We start from the raw sequence: 21,076 nt of genomic DNA, 5'->3' as shown, positions 1-21,076 counted from the left end.
TATTATACCATTGTTATTGATAATAACTTATTAGTGATAACGTGCAATAAAGTGTATAATCTATAATGATTAATAGTCAGCCACTGAGGCGCTGCAAGTCACAGCCTGTGACGTTTGCCAACGGAGGCTACGGTTATGTGCAGTCTCCACAGAGAGTCGCGCATGCGCTATTCACATATTTTATGTGCATCTGTGTGTGTATATTTGTGTACACATGTAACGCATCGATAACGGCGGCGGCAGTTGCCTCATGAGAAAGTTGGTAGCCGCTGCCGATACGGGACGCATGGAGGGGCAGCCGTACTATGTAGTAATACAGTATATCAGTACAATATTAATATAATATTCGCCTGTTGCGCACGGGGACTGGCCAGTCTCTTACTTATGGGCATCACGGCCATCATAGTCCCTTCAATACATAATTTAAATATATATTTTATTTATTTCCCTTTTATAATAGTGTCTATATTTGAAAATATAAACACACAACATTTTATAATTTAAATAATATTAACCATGTATTTTCTCTTATTTTCAAGGGAGGCACTGCCTCCCTTGCCTCCCCGGGAAAACCGCCACTGGTTGTCTCCGTCTTACACAAGCACGACATAGCAAATTGTCGTTCACTATTCTCAATAGTGTGTTGTTGGTTTTGATACTAGAGGGAAATTACCTATTATCAAAATTTTAGGTGAGAACATTATCTGGGTCTTAGAGGAGGCGATTTTTTAATATTTTAATTTTCAAGCAAGATATGAGCATTTTTAATTTTTGATATTTCTTATACCCTTATTTTTCACGAAAATGAAAATATCGAAAAATTGCCCGACGCGGGTGTAGCGTCCGTAAACAGTTTGAGGAATATTGCTGAAATATACTGTGCATTTATCGCGTTGTACCGGCGTTGTTGCTTAGACTACAAACGCAGAGTCCGATACCACTGTACCGGGGTCGCACGCACTTGTCGTTACTGTCTATCTGCGGCGGCAGCGTCAGTAACGTTTTTCGCGACGGCGCGGCGGCCACGTTCAGCGGTCACGTCACGATCCACTGCATACGTTCCCATTACATTTTTGTTCAGAATTATCCTGAAACTAAACATACGTCATCGTCATAACGTCATAATTACAACGTTTCTACTATGTAACAACTTACAAGACGTGACGTCGTGACAAGTCACGTAATAATAATATCAGAACTCAGAAGTAATAATATTATGACTTAATTATTGTATAATACACATTTTTAAAAAATATATTATACATAATATTTATTTATAATGGAGAAAAAATGCATAATTCATAATATTTGCGGTATCGTATAGTGCAATAATAATCATCGATATAAATTACATTTTACATTAAAAGTATTTTCAATAAAAAATTTAAAAAAAAACACACGTCGTCATGGTAAAATCGCTCCTCTCAGTATCTAAAATCTTCTCCCAACACAAATATTTTATCTGGATTGCCCTTCACTTTCCCAACTTTTCTTATTTTTAAATTTAAGGGGATTCGATACCGTGATTTTCTGTTTTTATCTATCACATACGCGACATAGTATTTTAGACGTGTTTTTTGCCAAACATACCGATTGATCTAATGAAGCGATAAGAATTCTGAAAACAGGTTTAAATTCATCATCAGTTCTACTTGAAATAAACTTTCCCACATTTTTGATTTTTTAATTTTAGCTTCTCCAAAAATTGAAAAACAAAAATGTTTAAATACTCTTATATCAAAAATGTGGGAAAGTCAATTTCAAGTAGACTTGATGACGAATTCAAATCTGTTTACAGAATTCTTATCACCTCGTTAGATCAATTGGTATGTTTGGCAAAAAACACGTCTAAAATACTATGTCACGCGTGTGTTAGACGAAAACAGAAAATCACGGTATCGAATCCCCTTAAGAAGAATATATAGGTATCATGAAATATTATGTTAGAATTCTATAATTTGACAATTTATCGAACCCAAATTTCGTTAACAAGAATAAGTGTTAAAAGTTGAAATAAACTTATCATTTAGTTATTTTTCATTGTTTCATTATTTTCCATTCATTAAAATTTACACTGGCATCCACGTTTGCCTAATTTATTGTGCCATACTGGCCACTCGTTTAAACTTTAAATAATATATTTATTATTTATCATAATTTATAATACTACTAATGTGTTTGCTCATGACGGTTATGACATCCGTGGTGTAGGCAATGAGTAATAGATTTTTAACGGTTATCGGGTGGTGGTCTTGAGTTTGGCGATTTTTCCATTCACCGATTACTCTATAGTATTTTCCTCAATATTCATTTGACGAGTCCTTTTGCAGGCCTGGAAAATCGTGCACAATTAAAATTAAATTAATATTGTCATATGGACTATATGGGCCATAGAGGTATGACGGTGTATATGATGTACCTGCTGGGTAAATGGACTTAAAATAGACGACTTGAATTTGTATTGTAAAAATTGTTGTTTTCTTTTTGTTATAAGTTTTTGTGAAATTATAAGTTGCCCCCCCCCCCCTATCCAAGGCTCTGGAGCCGCCCTTGCATGCATTCAAGTATAATATAGTATAATATAACTATTAATTATAAGAAGTCTCATTGATTATGAATACTAATGGTATTATCACAACAAAAAAACACTTAAGCGAACTCTGTATAAAAAACGGCCATCGGTAACTAAAAAAAAACAGATTTTTAAGCACTATACATATGTGATATACTGATATCATAAATAAAAGCTAAGTAAATTGAATTAAAGAACACTTATTTTGTTTCAATAATGTATTTACTTGGTGAGAAATTATTTTACGTAGAAATGACCATGGCATTTTAAATTATAATGAACTTCTAATTTCTTTTGTCTACATTTTGTTCACATTTTGTTCACATTATTTCGTGTGCCGTGTCATATAAAGTAGGTACCGATATAATTTCTTGCCAAGTAAATAAGTTATTGAAATAAAATAAGTGTACTTTAATTCAATTTACTTAGCATTTATATATGATATCGCCTATTTATCGAGCTTACAATGATCTGTTTTTTTTAATTAGCCGTTTTTTACACGAAGTTCGATGAAGTAATTTTGTTGTGATAATAGTGGTGGACTAAACGACCGGGATACCGGGAAATTTCCCAGTGGGCCACTGCTCGTATAAAATATATATATTTATTAATATTATTATTGTGAAATTATAAAGTAAAATTTATCTAATAAGTAATAAGTATGTAATATTACTAAACACAAAAACCCAGATGTTCTTATAGAATATAATTTATATAGTAATGCATATCATCATTGCTTGGCCATGGCTTATTGACATTATATACAGATTTTATAAATATGAATTATATTTCGGTCAAAGTATGAATAAACCAGTCACACGTCACGAAGATTTCTATTTCACTTTTATAGTATAGATATATATAATATATTATAGTGTGTACTGTAGTTTATATAGTACATGCAATTTATTATATTTAATTTAAAAATAATATAAAATTATAAAATAATTATACGATGGGGTCCCGAATTTTAAAGTTCTATATAATTAATAATTGGTGAAAACAGAATGATCATTTTTGCCGGAAACCAGTGACACCCATTCTACGATAACTCGGGATTGTCTTGGAAGGTAATAGCAATAATAAATATATTATGATATAAATAATAAAAATTATTTTGGTAATCATAAACTAATAATATAATAAATGTGATGATTTCGGAATACAATATTATTTAACTTACCGTTTAACTAATATAAGGACATTTCAAGTTATAAGTGTAAAATAAGTATAGGTTGTACCTTTATATGATTTAAAGGTACAATATAATATATAAATACTTTTCTAAATAATTCAAATTAATTTTGATAGGTTATTACAATACAATTGCATAAATTAACAACTAACAATTTAAATATAAATAAGAAACAAACAATGACGTGTTTAAAATTAATTTTTGAAGTATTTAGATCATAATTATTGATTTTTTTTTATCTGGTTTAAATAAAAATTGATTGATTTTCCAAATTATAAAACGGATTGTAATGGACAGTCGATAGACGACACACCCATCCTTGGAAACTCGACGGTATTTAAGATAATAATATTATTATGAATATACAATGGTGGGCAAGTTAATGGAAATAATTAGCTGTGGAAAGTTAAGTTAATTCTATTAAATTACCTTCAGCTAAGTTAAAAGTTAACAAAAAAATAAAATTTAACTAGTTAGTTCAAAGTTAAGATGGAAAATAAAATTAACTTTATAATAGTAGTATATTAAAAAATGGTGGGCAAGTTAATGAAAATAATTAACTGTGGATAGTTAAGTTAACTCAATTAAATTACCTTCAGTTAAGTTAAAAGTTAACAAAAAAATAAAATTTAACTAGTTAATTTAAAAGTTAAGATGGAAAATAAAATTAACTTAATTCAGTTAAAAAAAAGTTAATTTTTTTTTTTTAAGTCATAATATTCTTAATTCATCAATTGCCCTAGTATTTTGATTTGTACGGACATTTACCAAGACGCTTAGCACTGTGCAAACATAAAACTTAAAATTTTTATTATATTTCATTGTTAGCAGAAACTTATAAGTTATAGGTTAACTTATAAACTTTAAATTATACTAAACTTGTTAAAGTCTAGAGAAGATATTAATTATTAGTAGTAGTATACATTTTACTGTAAGTCTTCTATCCTAGTTAGACTTATTATATTTAGTACCATTATAATATTCTATTATTAAAATAAAATAAATGAATAATGATAATAGTATAATACCTACCAAAAATTGTTTCCATATTTATTTCGATAATGTTATTTTCTAATCTCATGTTTGCTTGTATTTATAACGAATAGGCAATATAAATTATAATTTATAAATATCTCGGACGACTTTTTGTTTTGTCCGTTGGAATTATTGTCGTATTTACCAGAAACCAGTATATTTTATTGATACAATGATTTTCATTTTAAGCCTATGATAGGTATTTAGTTTTAAACCTGTTTTTATGAATTGGAGAGTTAGATAAAACAAAAATCGGATTATTCAATACCGAGTAGATTATTAAATAAAAGAATTTAATAAAAGAATGGATAGTATACTAATTATTACTTTTTATTGTAGTACCTATAGAATATAGATTATAATGTAATTTGATTATAATGAATTGATGATATTATATTATTAGAAAAATAAATTACCAAATTTATTGAATAAATTTTGTCTCTTGGTTCCACACATGATAAAAAAAATTTAATTAACTTAACTGCACAATAATGATAATTAACTTTAAAAAGTTAAGTTAAGACAATACAAAATTTAACTAAATAAGTTAATAAGTTAAAAACAAAAAAAACTAACTAGTTAAGTTAAAAGTTAAAAAAAATTAATTTTTTAACTTAACTTTAATTTTTTAACAAGTTAATGCCTACCTTTATCAGAATATAAGCGATTAAATTACATTTTGTGTGAATGTCACAAAGTACCTTTGCATTATTATTTTTTTTACCAAAGTTAGAAATCTATTAGGCATACATACTAGTGCTGGACATTGGCTTGCCTAATCCGGATCATGGATTGAAATACAGAATCCGAATTGGCGGATTTTTCGGATTAACGAATTAAATCCGTTCTCCGGATTTACGGATTGAATCCGTAAATCTGAGTAACGAGTTTAATTTATAAAGCTGAATTAATAATTTAAAAACATGCTTATGAATAATCAACAAAGTACAGACATCATAATATGTATGATAATATAATATAGTTTCGTTTTAATAATATACATTCGTTTCATTCCTACCTAGTCTTATGAATAACATGTTACGAACCACTGAAAGACGTTTTTACGCCGATAAACGATATTTTTCGTGTGTGTGTGTGTGTGTGTGTGTGTGTGCACGACTGGGTCGTTACTCGTTTTATCTGTTCTTTGTTCTTAAGTTCAAACCGGCGTATGTAATTTGCGCCAAAAAGAACCCCTCCAACATGTTGTTTCTAACGGCCACGGCGTGTGGCACTAGGTCGTCTTTCCCACCTAACCAGTTTACTGGTGTGGTGGGGCGACGGGGAAACGAGCAGGCTTTAGTGCGTACGGACTATGGAACATAACCGTCATTTCCCACGGTGACGTTCTACGAGCACAACTGGTCCACGACAGTCGTTACTCACATTAGTAAACTCATATATTATTGCGTGTAACTCAGTGTTTCTTTGTAATAACAAATACTCATTTGTAATATTTGTACATTTGTAATATCCGGTGTACATTCAATTTTGAAATTCAAGTGACCGTGTTTTATTAACCGCCTAACCACCCAGTCGGGAACTCGGGAGCAAGCTAAGGTTTTACACGTCAACGCGTAAGTACCTACCTCGATTCATTGTGCGTAATATTATTATAAATTAGTATTAGGTCAGAAGGCTTTTTGAAAATGTTTCAAACAATCTCGTATGTTTTTTTGTCAATATAAAAATGTGAAATACCATTTTAATTGCATAATATATAAGGTTAGGTATATATTATATTTTATCTTTCAATACACGGTTAGTGCCACGGCCGACAACTGTTACACCGTCTCCAGGACCGCGGTCGACACATAAGGCGGGTTTCCACTATACACGTGCGCGTGTACGTGCATACAATGCATCATTTGCTGTGATTGGTTGGTTAGGTTAAGTTACCACACGATTAACCACGATACCGTGTTGTTAGACATAGCTGAAGATTTTTCGTGTAAAAACGTATATAGTGGAAACCCGCCTGTAGTCGACAATTTGTATAGGTTTTATAGTTTACTCGGTTATGAGAACAATACTTCTGTCTTTGTTCGTGGTTATTCAGTGATGGGTACGTCAGTAGCGTGGTAAAGAGGTTAGGCAACAGTGCAACACATCATCCGGCTGCATCATCCGATAGGTTGTGAGACAAATAATATTTACCCTTACAACCAGCTGCCGCCACCCCGCCACCGCATACATCCCCTATCATAGTGGCAGCTGCGTCTACCCCGCCACCGCATACATCCCCTACCTTAGTGGCAGTTGCGTCTGCCCCGCGGGCACACACACTCTTGTTCCAGCTGCCTCTACCCCGCGAGCACCTCTACATCAGGACGCACGCACCAACACACATACATACCAAACGCACTACGCACACACATTATTACATAATATATACATACAACAGCACACATATAGTCAAACATAAAATATTTTATAGCTTAAATTTATATAATCACATTCAAATAAACATCTCGCTAAAGCGTACGTTATTCAGAGGAATGTACCTCAAACACACACACAGTCATGTAACACAATATACATACACTCTTTTGATTTTAGTTATTAACAATAATTAATTATTTATCAACTTTTGTTGTACTAAACGTATACCCGTATATTATTATAACCAATTACAGATTATTGTCATTTACGATGTCCAAATAATTGCATTTCTTCAATCTGAGAACCGAACAATTTAGAATTGTAGATAATTATAATAGGTACCTATTTATTAATAATAATAATATAGTGTTTTTTACTATTAAAATATAATGTCATCGACGATGTAAGATAATATCATTATAATTTTTACGACCTTAAAATTGTTTAATGCTTACTAGTATACTAGTAAATAGAAATGGTTAGCCGTGTGGAGGTATCGCGGTGATCTATAGAAGTGAGTACCTCCAACGACAATTATTATTGTCTACACAGATATTATTGATGAGTGTGAACGGACAACAAAAAGTAATTGTTTTAAAAGCTATTTATTGTATTATTGACAATGGTCGTAGCAAAGAAATCACAATGTTTTTCTATAGCCAATGAGAAAACAACAGCGAGTCGCGAGTGTGTGTGCGTGTGGCAGCCTACACAGTGTAGATGTGTGTGTGTGTGTGTGTGTGTGTGTGTGTGTGTGTGTGTGTGTGTGTGTGTGTGTGAAATGTAAACATGTTTGTGAGCGTGCGGTGACCAGAGTATTGATAACGCTTGTCACTTTTACTTCACAATTTTTATGCGACAATATTTTGCAAGTGAAAACTTATAAGTCAAATTAAATCGAAATACATATTATTATCTAATTATTTCATTATTTCAATCGAGTTGATATTTTTGAGTCATTATAGTTGGTGCGTTCGAATTTTCGTCAACTGGTTGCGGTCGTCCGGAAATGTGTGCGTTTGTTTTAAATTGACCTCAGAAAACGTAATTTCGGTAAATTGGTAAATTTTTCTATCTTCACTTTTACATATTATCTCTTGTTTGGATCATAGAAAAATTAGGTATGTTTTTATTCTTTACAGTCATTATTTAAAATTTGAAAATAATATGTAAGTATAGCTTCCCGTATAGCTTAATTATTTATCAATTTGTAAATGTCTTCAGTGTCATATTTAGTTAAGTTAGTATAACAATTGACTAACGCAAGACTTAATAGTAGGTATATACCCATTATTGTATTTTTGTATTTTTCCCACAGTGAAAAATGTTTTTCATTCATTACCTGCAATTCTAAGGTACCTACTATAAATCTCTTGTGTTCTGGCCAAAAAAGTTGCTAAATAATAAAACTGTTATTGGATATGATCCATTTTCTTCAAACAGTTTAAGAAAAAAGTTTATTGTTATGTATGGTAAATTTAAAAAGCAATGTTTAATTTCTCTAAAAGTCATTGTTCCTCAAATGTGACTTCATTTTTGTTATTAAATTATATTCTCCTTATTAATATTGTGATGCATGTTTATACATTTATACACAAATGAACAGTGGCACAATTCAGAATATTTCAGCATCTAAATATTTAGATTTTCTAATGTATTCAACATTATTTTACTTTAATTCCTGACTCATGACTCATGAGCAATAACTTCATAGAATTCAACAATTTACTTAATTAATATTTGCTTGCATTTTGTTGAAGGCTTGCAGTTATATTTTACAAGGTTATTTACACAAAACCAAAAATGTTTAACCAATTTGAGCATATGAATACTTAAACATAATTTTAAGTTATCTATTTATACATTGGTCGCATTTAATTGTGCAATAAATATAGCAATATACTAAATATAGGTACATATAATTTATTATTCGATTGAACTCGCTTTGAACCTCTAGTACGAACACAATCTTTTCTTAGTTTAAATTGTGAGGTATGTTTTTATTAGGCATACATTAAACTGCTGGCTTTCATAAGCTCTGTATTCTGAAAACTTCCATCAACACCAACTGTAAAACATAATTCATGTATGAAATTTACCATGATATATGATTAATATTACCGTTATTAACATTTTAAAAATATTTTTTACATTACATGGTAAATAGTTCTGTATTCTTTACTAGGCAACTTTAAAAAAGGTATAGATGAAGAGCTTGTAGAAATAATTAATATTAAATCAATTACATACAATACAATTTTTCTTTTCTTCGACAATTATAGCTAGAATATAATATTTACAATCATTAATAGATATTTAAGAAGTAATAATAAAAAAAATGTCAATATGAGATATTTGCACATATGTTGTGTAATAGAAAATATTAATAAAATATATTAAAATACAGACTTAGTACTTAGTAGTAGTGTTAAAAGATTATTGCAACAACTAATTTCTTCTTGACCATTTATTGTTTTAATAATAATTATAATTTATATTATTTACTTTAATTATCATTATATTCATGTTTTTTTTTTTTTTTTTAAATTCTATATTTTGTTCATTATTCTAGTTATTTAGATTGTTTATTCATCTATTTTATTAAGTAGGTAACTCACTTTTAAATTCAATAATAATAAATAATGTATAGAAAATAGTAAAAAAAAAGAACAATAACCATATTTAATTTCTTATTACATTTAGAAGGTAGGTATTTAAAAGTATCTATTAAACAGGATTATTTACTTGAACATTACTATTACTATTATATATTTTATATAGGTACTTACGGTTTTGTCTGGGTAGAATAAATTTATTAAAAGAACATCGCAATTCCAAATTGTTTTTAACTTTTTCTTTACGTTTTTGATAACAGATTTTAGGTTGCATGATTTTAATTTATACAAAAGTCAAAAACACATAACATCACAACATTGGATCAGTGGACAGTGATCGTTGTAAATGTCTCTGGAATAATATTTAGTAAACAGTCAACTTGTAATAGATTTATAAATATGAAAATATTTATAATTATAACAAATAACAGATATCCAGTTTGTTGTGTTTATTTTCGACTTCACAAAATGTAAAAATAACTACATAACCCTTATCACGATGATATCTAATTGTATCACGGAATTATTTAACATATTGATCAATGGTATGTAAATGCTGGTACCAGGGATTGCAAACGTTATAATAACGTTATATTTGACAAAAAAACGATTGAAATTTAGAAATGTAATTATAAGGGAAAGCGATAATCAAAAATAATTAAATACAAAATAAAACATAACGCAAAATGTTATTTGTAGAATATTATTAAACAAAAAATAACGCAAAACATTTTTTATAAAATATCATTGACCAAAAAATAACGCAAAACAAAATATTTTAAAATAAAGTCTTAATAAAAATATAGGTGGGTACACAAATCTAAAATTGGTTAAAATTACTCAAGCAATTTAGCTAAGAACATTTTTTGTGTAAGACATGTTTAATTTTTAGTTTATAGTGCCTACCACTTATTATTTTGATAAAAGCGTACATAAAATGTACAATATTTTCAAAAGAAAAAAAGAATGTACAAATTTCATAATCTTGATTAAATCGTAGATAGGTAGGTTACAAATATAAACGCGTACCTATTATATTGTGTTTAGACTTTAGTCTGTATGTGTGTGTTGTAAATATTAATATGTAAGTTCGGAATGTAAAACTGATGTGTATAGAATATTATGATATCGTGTGTATACATTTGCTTGTATATTATTATAGTTTGTAAGTGTATGGTCATAATATGATATTTATATGCATGTGTAAAAAGATGTGTATCGTATGCTAACGATGTGTTTTATTGATATGCGGGTTGATATGTAATTATATCTGTTCAGGTTTTTGTGTTAAAGATTTGTGTATGTATGTTAGTACCTTTTTTTTTTTTTTTGTAGTTAAATCGCGGCTCTACAGGGGGGCACTTCATCCTAGGATAGTCCTTCCCTCTGCATCCGCATCGTTTATTTATATAAACCATTTACAAACATGCCATTTACAAACATAATGAAACTTAAATCTAAGGCGTTGCCTTTACAATGATAGAGGGCTCTACCCCTCTTACTTCCACCTTCGGTGCACAGATTATACGACTTAACTACCTTATTCCTGCAGCTCTAGCTATTTTTTGAACCTGCCTCTCCTCTTCCTCCTTTGTCGAGAGCACCATTCCCGCGTACGCCTTAACCGCATTCCAGTGGTCCGTCTTCTCCAGCATTTTCGACACCACCGTATCTGGTTCCAGCGCTGCACCAATTCTCACCTCCAACTCTCTTCTGTGTCTCCACCATCTGTCGCACCTAAACAGCGTGTGTTCAGCGTTATCCACCGGTGATCCGCAGTCGACGCACGCTGGGTCTTCCCGTTTTTTATATTTGTGGAGATAATATCCAAAGCATCCATGACCCGTCAGTATGTTAGTACCTACCTATATAGGTAGGTATACAAACTATTGTATATTTAATGGCGTCCGCAGAAGGGGAAAGTAGAGACAGTCCCCCCCCCACTAGTTTTATCTGGGTTGATTATCATAATTATTATTGATGATTTTAATGTTCTAAAAAAATCTTAAAAATGTCCAAAACATTTTTAAGATTAAATCTTAATCTAAATAGTGCCCTAAATTATTTTTATTTTTAATATTAAAGATATAAATTCTAAAATTAATTCAATATAAATTATAAATACATTTTAAACTATTAAATTATTGTATAACAGTATTACAGGCAGAACTTATCATTTGGACTACTTATACAATCTGAAAATGAACTATTTTCTCCATCTATACTCTATAGGTTTAGACTTAAGATCATATATTTATTATAAAAATAATGTAAAAACAAGTGCAAAATTTAAAATAAAATTTAAAACTTAAATTTAGAAAAAACTTCAAATTACTCCAAAAACCTTTAAATGCAAAAAATGACCTTAAAATTTAAAATAGTCAAAAAATGCAATGTAGGTGTGTTATAAAACGAGTATCGCGTAGCTAGATTTGGAAAACGATGCAAATTTCATCGTAATCCCAACCTCAATCATTACTGTTGAAATACAAAATATCGAAAAATAAACTTTTTTTAAATTAAAAATAAAAACATTTTTTTTTTTTTTTTTTGTTACAAAGTTATTTTTATTGCACGTCAGAACTAAGCGTTGTTTTTATAGATTTAAGTCGAGGTGTAGTCGAAATGCATTAATGGTTTTATGTTGACATTTATCAGTTATGCAGGGCACGTCACATCTTGCATGTAAATCAACTTGTTTTTGCGTTTTTTTGTGTATATTTTATTGAATATTGACAGTATGCATAATTGAATAACCAATTGCACAAAAATAAAGGTGGCCAGTGGCCTCCTAAGTAATGTCATTTTAAAATTTAAGATTTTGTTTATATCAATTAAATAGATCTTTGTATTTTATAAAAAAATGAAATTTAATAAGGAAATAGCTTAAATTCTAAAAAAGGACAGACTACTTATAAGGTTTAAATTACTTACCCATCATAACAAAACTACTGATACGTGAGTGAAGCTACTGGAAATAGATAAATATCATATTATAAAATATGGTAGTATTAAATATATTCAAATGTATATCTAACTCGGTTTTCTAGCTAATTTACATATTCATTTGATTTAAAACCATTTGATAATTTATTTATTATTTTTAGTTTCTTCTATATAATTCCTATGGATCTTCCTTTAAGACATATATCAACAATCATGCCTGTGTCAGTGAAGCGCAGAAGAATAGATGGTCAGTGGCTTATAAAAAAGCCGAATGAAAGACAAGATGATAAGGTGTAAGTTTGAAATCTGTTAAACATGACAAACTTTGATTTCAAATGTATTATATTCTTTTTTTAGTATACTGCAGGATACAATTGATCAAACAACATTCGATATTAAAATATGTGACTATAGATTGTTGGAAAAAGGATTGATGATGAGTGATGCTCTTATTGATTTTTATTTGGCGTAAATTATTTTAGTTAAAATTATACAAGCTAATATGATGTAGTTATAAATGATTTAATGTAAAATATTATTTGTATCATAGGTATATGCATAGTAAACTAAGCGATAAGAATAAAGAAAAGGCATATGTATTCAGTACACACTTTTATAGCTGCTTAACAAAACAAATTAATAAATCAACATATGATACGTCCTTATCGTGTTCCAAGAATAGACATAATAAAGTGGAGAAATGGACCAAGAAAGTGAATGTATTTAAAAAAGATTTCATCTTTATACCAATAAATAAATAGTAAGCATTAAAAGAACTTTTTAATTATTTATTTAAAGTAAAACTTAAATAATTATTGTATGCATTTTTTTTTTTCTAGTCAACATTGGTGCCTAGCAGTCATATGTTTTCCTTACTTATCGGGTAAGGTTTACATAAAACAAGAAACACATTGTGATGAACCCGATGATAATACAGGTAAATATTTGAATCTTAAATATACATGCGTGGTAAAATTAATAGTAACTTTTTATAATACAATGCTCAAAATTATAAAATATGAATTTTATACTATTTAAAGTAATTTTAGCACACTATTTATTTTATTTTATCTACAAACAACATAAGACGAAAATACATTTACTCAAAGTTGTGTATTCATTGTTATAAGTATTCTTAGAGCAAGATCAGTGATTATAAAAATATTAGTGACAAATATTTTGGAGGGTTTGACATAATGGTTTTGTATTTAATTTGTTATTTTACTATAAACTATACTTTCAAATGTAATACTTTTTTGTAAATTTAAATGGATATTAAATTTTTTTATACATATTTAGACAAACGCTCAAAACATATTATTCTATATAATTTTTTTAATAAGTAATTTTAAGGAGTAATTCATCTAAATGTACGGTATAAATACATCAAAATATATTAAATATATTTTGTACATTAACTATTGTGAGGCATGAATACATTCTAAAATAAAATTATTTTGAGCATGTGAAGTTGACAGTAAAAAATGTTTATATCAAATACATTGTAGGTCGATATGAAGTGTCTCAATGTGTACCAAAACTACCTGGAGCGGATGAAGCTGATCCGATTGTAGAAGATCTGTGGCTGTTTGATTTATGCTTACCTGTAAGCATTTTTTTTTTTTATAAATCATACAGATAATTCAAAATTTTGGAATAATATTTTTAAGATTTAACATACAATATGTGTTAGTATTAATTTGTTTATATATTATGTTATTAACTTTAATTTGTGGTATTAATAGAAAAACTATCAAGATAGACACAGCAATTATTATGATGACGTGGAAGTATTAAAAACACAAAAAAAAAATAAACTAATTAAACGGTATATTTGTCAATCACTAATCTAAGGCAAAGTTTTTAAAGTTGACTCATGTTTTAGGCCTTGCATTTTAATATTTGATTCATACTCCAGAGGTATACTGAACGCAGTGATCACAGCAACGCTACGTGAATGGTTACAGCATGAATACTGTAAGAAATACAATGGCGAACAAAAAGACTTTCAATTTATGAAAGCATGTTCAGTCAAAGTACCTCAGCAACCTAATATAACGGATTGTGGTCTTTTTGTAATGCATTATTTTGAAATGTTTTATTCTGTAAGTTAAACAATTATTGTACCATCATGCAAAAATAAACTAAATCATACTATATTTTTAGCGGCCAATTATTGATTACACTTTTCCAATTCATCACTTGGAAAATTGGTTTCATACTGATGATGTGGTCAAGAATGAGAAAAAAAGGAAAGAAGTTTATAATATTATTACAGAAAAAATAAAAGCAAAAGGATTACCTGATGGTATTGAATTGCCAGATCTACATTTGAATGACCACATTGAAGAGACTGGTAACATTCGTAATAAGAATGATTTGTCTGAAAAAGTTGACAAACAAGAAGAAAAAATAGAAGAAGACGAAGACGAAGAAGAAGAAGGAAAAGAAAAAGAAAACGATGAAGAAGAACAAGAACAAGAAGAATACGAAGAAGAAGAAGAACAAGAAGAAGAAGACGAAGGAGATGAAGAAGAAGAAGAGGAAGAAGGAGAAGACGATGATCCACATTATATCATAGAATTAGACTTCGGCGATGCAGATAATTCTTTTTCGTCATCTACTTCTTCTGACAATGAAGAAGAAGATAGTGACAACAATTAAGAAATAACATTAGACTTTGGTGATGAAGATAAGATGGAGAAGAAGATATTAAGTGAGTAAAATATATATAATTACTTGGCATATATTCATATTTTATTAATATTACAAAATACATATTATTGTGCATACAAAAATAAAATAATGAAATAATAATAAAATCAATTATAAATTGTTCTTCTAAAAATTGTAAAAATAATTATTATGCCGATATATTTAAATCACTATAAGTACCTACGCTATAACATTAACAATTTAATAACTATATTACACGACATCATTAAAAAGAACTTAATATTAAAAAAAAATATTAAAAAAAAATTCATAAAACTTTTAAAAACATTATCTATTTGACCTAAAATGAATACTACTTCAATATACAGTTGAAATCACTATCGAGTATACCTTAAAACAAGATACTGCTTATAACAAGCAAAACCATAGGTCCCGTAATATGATTGTATGTTAAAATGTACCGAGTATGGTTATTATGAGTTATTGGCTATAACGAGTAAAATACATTAAATTATAAAATAAAGGTTTGGTTATAAAGAGTCAGTCGTTATCTTTTTCCTATCATATACATATTTAGGTCAACCTATTAGCTATTTTTTATTTATTTATTGATATATACATTTTATCTTTAATTTTAATCCACAACATATGTTTATGTAAAATCTCAGGTGGGTCATCAGCAATTAATACTGAATTGTGGTCTCATTGTCTCACCAATGCTTGGCCATCCCTCCAAGCCGGTTACTGTGAAGATTAACAGGTTACATCGAACACTTGTTATTACATATGTAACAAGCTACAATTAAAAAAAAACTAGCTGGCCTTTGAAACTCGTTTTAACCGATTTATACTGTAATTATTACAATCCTGATGTCTGGGATTGATTTTAAATTCAAACTATTAATAATATCACATATATACTATACAATATTAGTGTATTTTATATTTTTATTGTATCATCGAAATGTATGTATTATTGAAAAAACTTTCAAATAATAATCAACATTGAATAGCATGATGATAGAACATTTTCACATGTACATAATATTATCAGAATAAAAAGGTTCTATCAAACTAAAACTATAATCACAATTAATTCCTTTTTTATGAAATAGAAGACCTTTTCATTTTGAATATCTTACTATTTATTGCATGTAGAAAACCCTTTGTTAGATCATAGATACTCACTTGTAAATTAAACACATTGGGCAAACAAAAGTGGGCAGAACCTTTTTATTCATAGCACTCATACAGTCTACTGGTCACCTTTTAACTGCAGACAAGATTAGAATAAAATATATACTCATTACCAGAAGATACATACCCAAAGATCATTAAAAAAAATGGTTAACTAGAGCGTTGTTAAACTATTTTGGCATAATCTAGCATAGATTTTATTTTAATATTATTTTAATTTATTTAAGTTAGTGTTAGTAAACTGCTTAGGTACCTAAAACTCAAGTTAATATGTTTTACAGTTATATAATTGATAATAGTTGTATAGGATATATACTGATAATTAAAGTCTAGAGTTCTAGATGTTGATGACTTTTGCATATTTTTTTGGAACATAATAAACAATTTCCTAGCTTAAAATGTGTTTCAATAACATTTGAATCTATATAACTAATTTTTATTTTGCACTTTTTTCGTTTTTATATCATTTTTGTAATTTAAGGTCACTTTTTTAACAAATAAGAAAAAATTACTAGTTAATTTTTTGTCATTATTACCTTTTTGTATTTCCCACCAATCAAATAATTGAGTTTTACCTACCTGTTATGAAAAATAATCAAAAAAAGATTCTTAACTGTTTTCTAGATTAAAAACGAGTTTTTAAATTCTAATTTTAATAGTTTTATGATCATTGTTTAACCATTTTTTTCTGAACAACCCTTATCACTTAGAGGTATGAAAAATAAATGTTGGCTGATTCTCATACCTACTGAATATGCATAACAAATTTCATAAAAATCGGTCAAGCCGTTTCGGAGGAGTATCGAGACTAACATTGTGACACGAGAATAATTTTATATATATATAATGTATTGCCAGAACAAATTATAACGTTTCACCCTCAAAAATTGTAAACCTTCTCCAATAAAAACACTTTTTAGTATTTTATTTAATCTACATTAATACAATTAACCTTAAAACCAAACATTTCTTCTTTTCATTGAGTGATCTGTGACCCAATATCTTGCACTTTATTGTTATATATTTATTTTTTTATTTTTCCAAACCCTACGAGTTCCACCGATGTGTCTCCATTGGCTCATGGGTGACTCGTTAAATGTTCCTCTTCACTAATAGGTACGTAAACTCCACAACAAGGATTGAAATGTTATAAGTATAGCAAGCAAGACAGAACTCCAGTGTAAATTTACCGCGAACATGGGCATAAGGTTACATTTCCCTTCTATAACTCTAATGCTAATATTTTAAATTTTACTTAAAATAAATTGATAATTTATCAAAAAAAAAAAAAAATATTGGTAATTACTTATTATATTATGTTATGCCTGCCAAGAAAATGACAATTTTATGAACATGACATAATTTCCCAGAAAATATTGCTATTGTTATCCCTAATTAATTTACTTAATTTCTCCTGCTCAGGTACTGCAGCGAGGAGCAATGGTTGCAGTTAGAAAAATGACTCCAGTGGTAACCGAACGCTTCTCCACAAACCAAGTCAACTCACATCCTTCCCACCTTGGTATGTGTACTATATGTTTTCATTGTATTGTTCCTTAACTATTTAACTTGACACCGCTGTGTTGTTATAAATATTACTGTCGCTTACATTTTTTGTGTTATTATTTTTTATAAATTTAAAATTATTATGTTAACTCATGTGAAAGATTACATTGTTACTACATTTTTTGCTATAAGCACTCCCTTAAATTATGTTACCCAATTGATGTTACAGCCCAAATTGTTTATTATTATTATTATATATTTTATTTCATTTGTATCATACATAATTAAAATATTTAGGATATATCATTGATACCCATGTGTTTGTTATGGGTATCTCCATAAAAGATCTTTCCCAAATGATCTCATGGTGAAAATGATTTATTATTATTATTTGTATTACTATTAACTTCAAAATAATTGTATCAATACATATTAATAACTTTATATTATTGTATAATTTTTTACCATAAAAAAATATACAGGATGTAACTTATGTCATTGTACGCGGTTTTTTTTAACAATATGGAATTTCGTTAAAACAAAAAAAAATACGTGTTTCTTTATTTTTAACAGGACATTTTTTTATAACATGTTTGTTGTAGTACAACATGCAGTTGTACCAATAATAAAATCGACTATTTTTTTCAAATGATAACCACTATATTTTTTGATGGATTCTGGTTAGGTTTTGTGACTGTGAATTTGAATATTTTTCATCTGTCTTTAAACAAATATATTAGGATCCTTGTATTATATATTCAAGATTTTTAACCCAACAAATAAAATTTTATTGATATTTATGAAATAAACAAATAAAAAAATTGGAAACTGAAAATGTCCGTAAACAACTCAAAATATGTATTGATATGTGACTATCAGACAACAAAAACAACATAATATACCTCTATGGTAGTAGGTATGATGTACTATATTTTTTACTTTTCTGCCAATTATTTTTCATGCATAAGTGTTTATAATAAAGCTGATAAGCTTTGTTCGTATATTATAAGTAATAATAAATGTGTTTGTATTAATAATAGTTTAGACCAATCGTTATTTATTTGTAATATTAAGATCCTAATACCATTCGTCAGGAAAACTGCAAAATAATTAAAATGGTTGGAAAAATTCGATATTTGGTTGTTATATTTGATAACAACTTAAAATGGAATTTTCATATTAATAATTTATTAGGAAAGCTACGTTTTATTACATTTAAATTGATCAAACTCAAAAACATGGTACCTAAACAAACAATGAAAATAGTATATTTTGCATTATATCAATCAAATTTCCAATATGGTCTATTGGTATGGGGTGGCCTTCGGGATAACATATTAAATGCACTAGTAGTTAATCAAAATAATATAGTCAGGATTTGCCTAAATAAATTCACTCTAAAAGGATCTACGAAAGCCAACTACAGAGAACTTGGTGTTTTGCCAATAAGGTTATTGTATAAAAAAATTGCTATTATGTACTTGGTTAAGAAATTTAACTTAGATAAGAATCATAAGTTAAGCAATAAGAGAGAATTGAGGAAATTTGACTTGACTGTTAATTATACAAATAAATCTTTTGGTCAATGTTTTGTAGATTATCTTGGACCGACGTTTTTCAATTCTATGTCTTTTGAATTTAAAAAAAAAATACTTGGGGATGAAAGGATTAATATTAAGGGCTTGGTTTATAAATATTTATTTCTTGAGTTAAATAATGATTTGATGTAATTTTATTTTATATTTAAGCTTTATAAATTAATATATGAGGTTTTATTTGTTGATCTTAGATTAATATGTTTTTTTTATATTTCTTTCTTTATCGTGTATATTTTCTTGATAAAATGTCTAAACTATTTTTTGTATATTTAGCTTTATGCGTACTTAGAACTTATACTCTATCCTTGTAAATCTATAATTATAATAATTGTATCTTATATTATATAACAACTCTCTTTCTCCAACACAAGCTTCGCTTAAAGGAGAAAGATAATCGAAAATGTTACTCAATAATAATTAATGTATTTATGTCTTTTTTGATTAATAAAAAAAAAAAAAAAAAAATTCGTGCTCCCGAGCTACGGTAAAAATATATTCAAAAGAACTAATTTCTTCCCTGAATATCTTATATTTAACGGGTCATCCCCGACCACGTTACACAATAATCATGCCAGATGAGGTTATCGATGAACTTAGCATATTATATTGATAATTGATAATTATTGATAATAGTATTGCATACGAAAAACGATTTCGAGCGAATACGGTTTATCATAGGCGTGCGCAGACCTCTGAGTCAGGTATGGCTAAATTCAATCTGATCACCCACCCCCCTGGTCATATGGTCACACAAGAAAAAAATTATAGACATTTTCACTAAAAACTTTTATGTGACCCTTTTGTTGGTTACTGGAAAATGTAAACAATCAGTTTTCATTATTTCGCACATAGGTACAAAATTCATCAATATTGATTTATATTTTAACCAAATATAATCTAATAAAACAATTTATTCAAAAACGTTTAAAATATAATATATAATATATAAAAATTGTCAATTTAAATTTATAGGTATTTATTTATTATTATAAGTTATTCACGGTAAATCGACTTTATGGCTATTATTTTATGAGATATATATATTAAAAGTTAGATGACCGAAGTAGTGGACATACATTTCGCGGGACAAGCCCGCACCACTCAACTCCGCTCATCTAAACTTTAAATACTTATAACTAGGGCTGGGATTTGTATGTAAATACATATTTTTAGTAAAACATGATAAATTAATTATTGCAAATGATAAATTCGTTTCACGTGATTTGCAATAAAATAAGACATATTTTACTTTACATATTTTTTACATATTTCGTCATAAAATACATATTTTTACATACTTTGTAAAAATTTTCGATTTTTTTTTTTACATAACTTCGTAAATTTCGACCATTTC

At 28.3% G+C, this 21,076-nt stretch overlaps 1 protein-coding gene across 1 annotated transcript; it reads left to right on the top strand.

Annotated features, from left to right (window-relative positions):
• The first annotated feature begins 12,908 nt into the window (after positions 1 to 12,908).
• On the top strand, positions 12,909 to 18,557 carry LOC100572808 (sentrin-specific protease 6-like). The gene is made up of 9 exons (XM_029492790.1): positions 12,909 to 13,038; positions 13,103 to 13,213; positions 13,296 to 13,505; positions 13,585 to 13,682; positions 14,254 to 14,351; positions 14,491 to 14,573; positions 14,631 to 14,850; positions 14,912 to 15,461; positions 18,041 to 18,557. The coding sequence occupies exons 1-8, from the start codon at positions 12,926 to 12,928 to the stop codon at positions 15,407 to 15,409; spliced, it is 1,431 nt and encodes a 476-aa protein (XP_029348650.1). The 5' UTR covers positions 12,909 to 12,925; the 3' UTR covers positions 15,410 to 15,461; positions 18,041 to 18,557.
• Positions 18,558 to 21,076: the final 2,519 nt, after the last annotated feature.

Source organism: Acyrthosiphon pisum, chromosome X (assembly GCF_005508785.2).
Source record: "Acyrthosiphon pisum isolate AL4f chromosome X, pea_aphid_22Mar2018_4r6ur, whole genome shotgun sequence".
Lineage (NCBI taxonomy): Eukaryota > Metazoa > Arthropoda > Insecta > Hemiptera > Aphididae > Acyrthosiphon > Acyrthosiphon pisum.
This window is presented reverse-complemented; position numbering and strand designations above follow the sequence as displayed.

Excerpts from the sequence above, each read along its gene's own strand:
- LOC100572808 (XM_029492790.1), top strand. The coding sequence starts at position 12,926 with ATGGATCTTCCTTTAAGACATATATCAACAATCATGCCTGTGTCAGTG. Across the intron at positions 14,352-14,490 it reads TGTTTGATTTATGCTTACCT|AAAAACTATCAAGATAGACA; the intron begins GTAAGCATTTTT and ends TGGTATTAATAG. Across the intron at positions 14,851-14,911 it reads ATTTTGAAATGTTTTATTCT|CGGCCAATTATTGATTACAC; the intron begins GTAAGTTAAACA and ends CTATATTTTTAG.